At 33.3% G+C, this 2945-nt stretch overlaps 1 protein-coding gene across 2 annotated transcripts in view; it reads right to left on the bottom strand.

Annotated features, from left to right (window-relative positions):
• Positions 1–1126: 1126 nt before the first annotated feature.
• Positions 1127–2945, bottom strand: part of LOC107724799 (RNA binding protein fox-1 homolog 1-like) — a 12655-nt gene continuing 10836 nt past the window's right edge. For both annotated transcript variants that reach the window (XM_016533851.1, XM_016533852.1), the window contains exons 10-12: positions 2589–2659; positions 2410–2491; positions 1127–2295 (exon numbers count right to left, since the gene is read on the bottom strand). In XM_016533851.1, the coding sequence (XP_016389337.1) occupies positions 2251–2295; positions 2410–2491; positions 2589–2659 (198 nt within the window). In that variant the 3' untranslated portion in view covers positions 1127–2250. The remainder of the gene's footprint in view (positions 2296–2409; positions 2492–2588; positions 2660–2945) is intronic.

Genomic DNA, 2945 nt, shown 5'->3' on the forward strand with positions numbered 1-2945 from the left:
CTTCACCTTCTCAGAAAAGTGTTATTTGTTGTTATGTTTGTTGTCAAAATTAACATAATGCAACGACTAATTTCTTCAATATTCTTCAATGATCAGACTGAAACATAATTAAACTGCTTTAATGTACAATTCAGCCACAGAGTGGCCTACACTTTAGTAAGTTGAAAAAGAGAGAGAGAGAAAAAAAAACATGATACAGCAATGACATCATAGGGTCCTGTAATAGCTGTGAGATAAAATAAGTAAGCTGTCTGGTAGAAAGAGAGAAAAAAAGAGAATGAAATGATTAAATTAACTAAACTAATAAATAAAAAAACTCTACATAGAACACTACAAGAAATGCAGGGAAATCTTAAGCATAACAGGTTAAATACAGAAAAAGAAGAACAGAGAGGTGAAAAGAAAGCAGACAGAAAATGAAAAGCACCCAAGGGGCAAAATTAGTTGGAAATTAGCTATAAGAATAAATAATAAGCCTTGTAGGCACATTGAGAGCGTCAAAGTGAAAGACGAGTTACAGAATCAGATTACAAGATCACAGAGATTTATATGAGTGAAAGCACAGCAAAATCAGCCCAGATAAAGAATGAAATAGATATAAAATAGGAAGAGGAACAGAGAAATGGAAACAAGAATAAATCAGACAGTGAGAGAGAAAAAACAAACAAATAAAGCAGGACATTTTAAAAGGGGGTGGGAAATGACTATCAAAGTGCAAAGGAGATTCTAGAGGCACTAAAGGAGAAAGTTTAGTAGTAGAAGAAAACAATCAAGCAAAGCAGGCAAAAAAGAAAAAGTAAGAAAGAAAGAAAGGAATGAATGAAAGAATGAATGAATGAATGAAGAAAGAAAGAAAGAAAGAAAGAGAAAGAACGGAAGGAAGGAATGAAAGGAAGGAAGGAAGAAAGAAAGAAAGAAAGAAAAAGAAAGAAAGAATGGCTCAGAACAGTTCTCTAGAGATGATAGAAAATATTTAAATAATCTTCAAAATAAATTTAGATTCACTTTTGATTCAGTAATTTGGCATTTAAAAATTATCTTAAAGGAACACTCCACTATTTTTGAAAATAGGCTCATTTTCCAACTCCCCTAGAGTTAAACAGTTGAGTTTTACCGTTTTCGGCCTAGAAAATCGCAACTCTTAATTTTCCGTCGGTTAACTGTTTATCTCTAGGGGAGTTGGAAAATGAGCCTATTTTCAAAAATAGTGGAGTGTTCCTTTAAGCAGAAATGAATGCACATATAGCCTATAGTTAAGAAAAAATAAAGAATTTGAAAGCAAACAGTAAAGGGAGGTAAAGCACAAGTTAAAATAAGCATGAAAGAAGTTTAAGTGGCAAAAGATAAGAATAAAGACAGAATTAGAATACAGAAGTAGCATTACTGAAGTAAAAATAGCATTTTAATGACGATAGAAAAACAGAAAGAAAAAAAGATGAGTGGACGACAGATACTGAACAGCATGACTTAACAGGAAATGACAGGAGAAAATCAGAGGAAAGTACCACATTTTTTTGTAAAAAAAAAAATGAAGATTTTGAAATAGCTGCATAAGAAAGCTGATGAATAGTTTGCATTAGAATAAAGAGATGTTTAGCTCAGAGGTAGATTACATTGAGAGAGAACATATCACCCACCTCAGTGCCATTGCTGTATCTCACAGTATTGCTTGTGACAGCAGAAAAATTACACACACTCGAACACTCCAAAGACACTCCAACACGCAGACAAGTCCTATATACATACTAGACAGGTTCAGATTTTTTTATTTCTCAGTCTAGGGGAAGTTCCACTAGAGGTATCTGTCTTTGTCTATTGTTTATCATCATTCAGCAGTGCAACAATTCCAGAGGTTGTAATAAAATTAGTGTTTTGGGACTCTTTGTGAGGCCTATCATCTTCCTGTGAGGCTCGATAACTATATGATATCTTTTGATAACTTCTTTATGATAACTTCCATATCACACCACTATTATGAAAGTATCTGTATGTACTGTACATAACAGCACCACGATCAGCTAGACACTGTCTGATAAGTATGTACTTTTCTTTTTTTGGGGTGGGGTATTTTCTTAAATTAAGAATGAAATAAATGTCCTTAAATATAATTAATTATATTTTCAGCCTAGATTCATATTTTTCCCCAATAAATATTAGCAGTATTTACAATCTCAAGATCAAATGGTTCCTCAGCAGATAGCAGTTGAAGTCTCTTCATTTGTCAGACGTGAGTCACAGAGCTGTTTTCATTCAGTACGGAGTAAAGCGGTTGTAGCCTCCACGATACAAACTTGCCTGATTGTAAAGAAATAGAATAAATCAGACATTCCATTATATCAGTCAGTCAAGAAAGTGTTTAATTACAACTGACTGTATTCACCATGTGCGGTATTTTACATTGTAACTTACCATTGTTCCAACTCCATAAGTGGTGGTGGGTCCCACTGAGTGATGGTAGGGGTCTGTTGCTGTGGTATAGACTCTTCCATATCTTAATATAAATTAATTAATTAATTAATAGATAGATTAATTGATTGAATTGATGGATGGATGGATGGATAGATTGATTGATAGATTAAGGTTCTTACCCATCACTGTATGTGGCTGCTGCAGCTGCTGAGGTGGACTGGGCCACTCGATATGTGGCTGGATATCCTCCCTAAAGACAGGATGGTTTAAGTATTGCATTACATTTTTATTCATTCAGAAAACAATTTGAATTGCAAAACATTTTACACGAATGCTCCCGTGGAGCAGCCTGGTGTTAGGTTATTAGCTTAAAAAATCATTTTAGATTTGAAATTCAATTTCCAAATATCAGGAGTTAGTTTTTTTTTTTTTTTTTTTTTTTTAATTAATGGTTTTATTCAGCAAGGACGCATTAAGTTGATCAAAAGACATTTATAATGTTACAAACTATTTCTATTTCAAATAAATGCTGTTCT

The sequence above is a fragment of the Sinocyclocheilus rhinocerous genome, unplaced genomic scaffold (assembly GCF_001515625.1).
Source record: "Sinocyclocheilus rhinocerous isolate Xijiao unplaced genomic scaffold, SAMN03320098_v1.1 scaffold1717, whole genome shotgun sequence".
NCBI classification, from domain to species: domain Eukaryota; kingdom Metazoa; phylum Chordata; class Actinopteri; order Cypriniformes; family Cyprinidae; genus Sinocyclocheilus; species Sinocyclocheilus rhinocerous.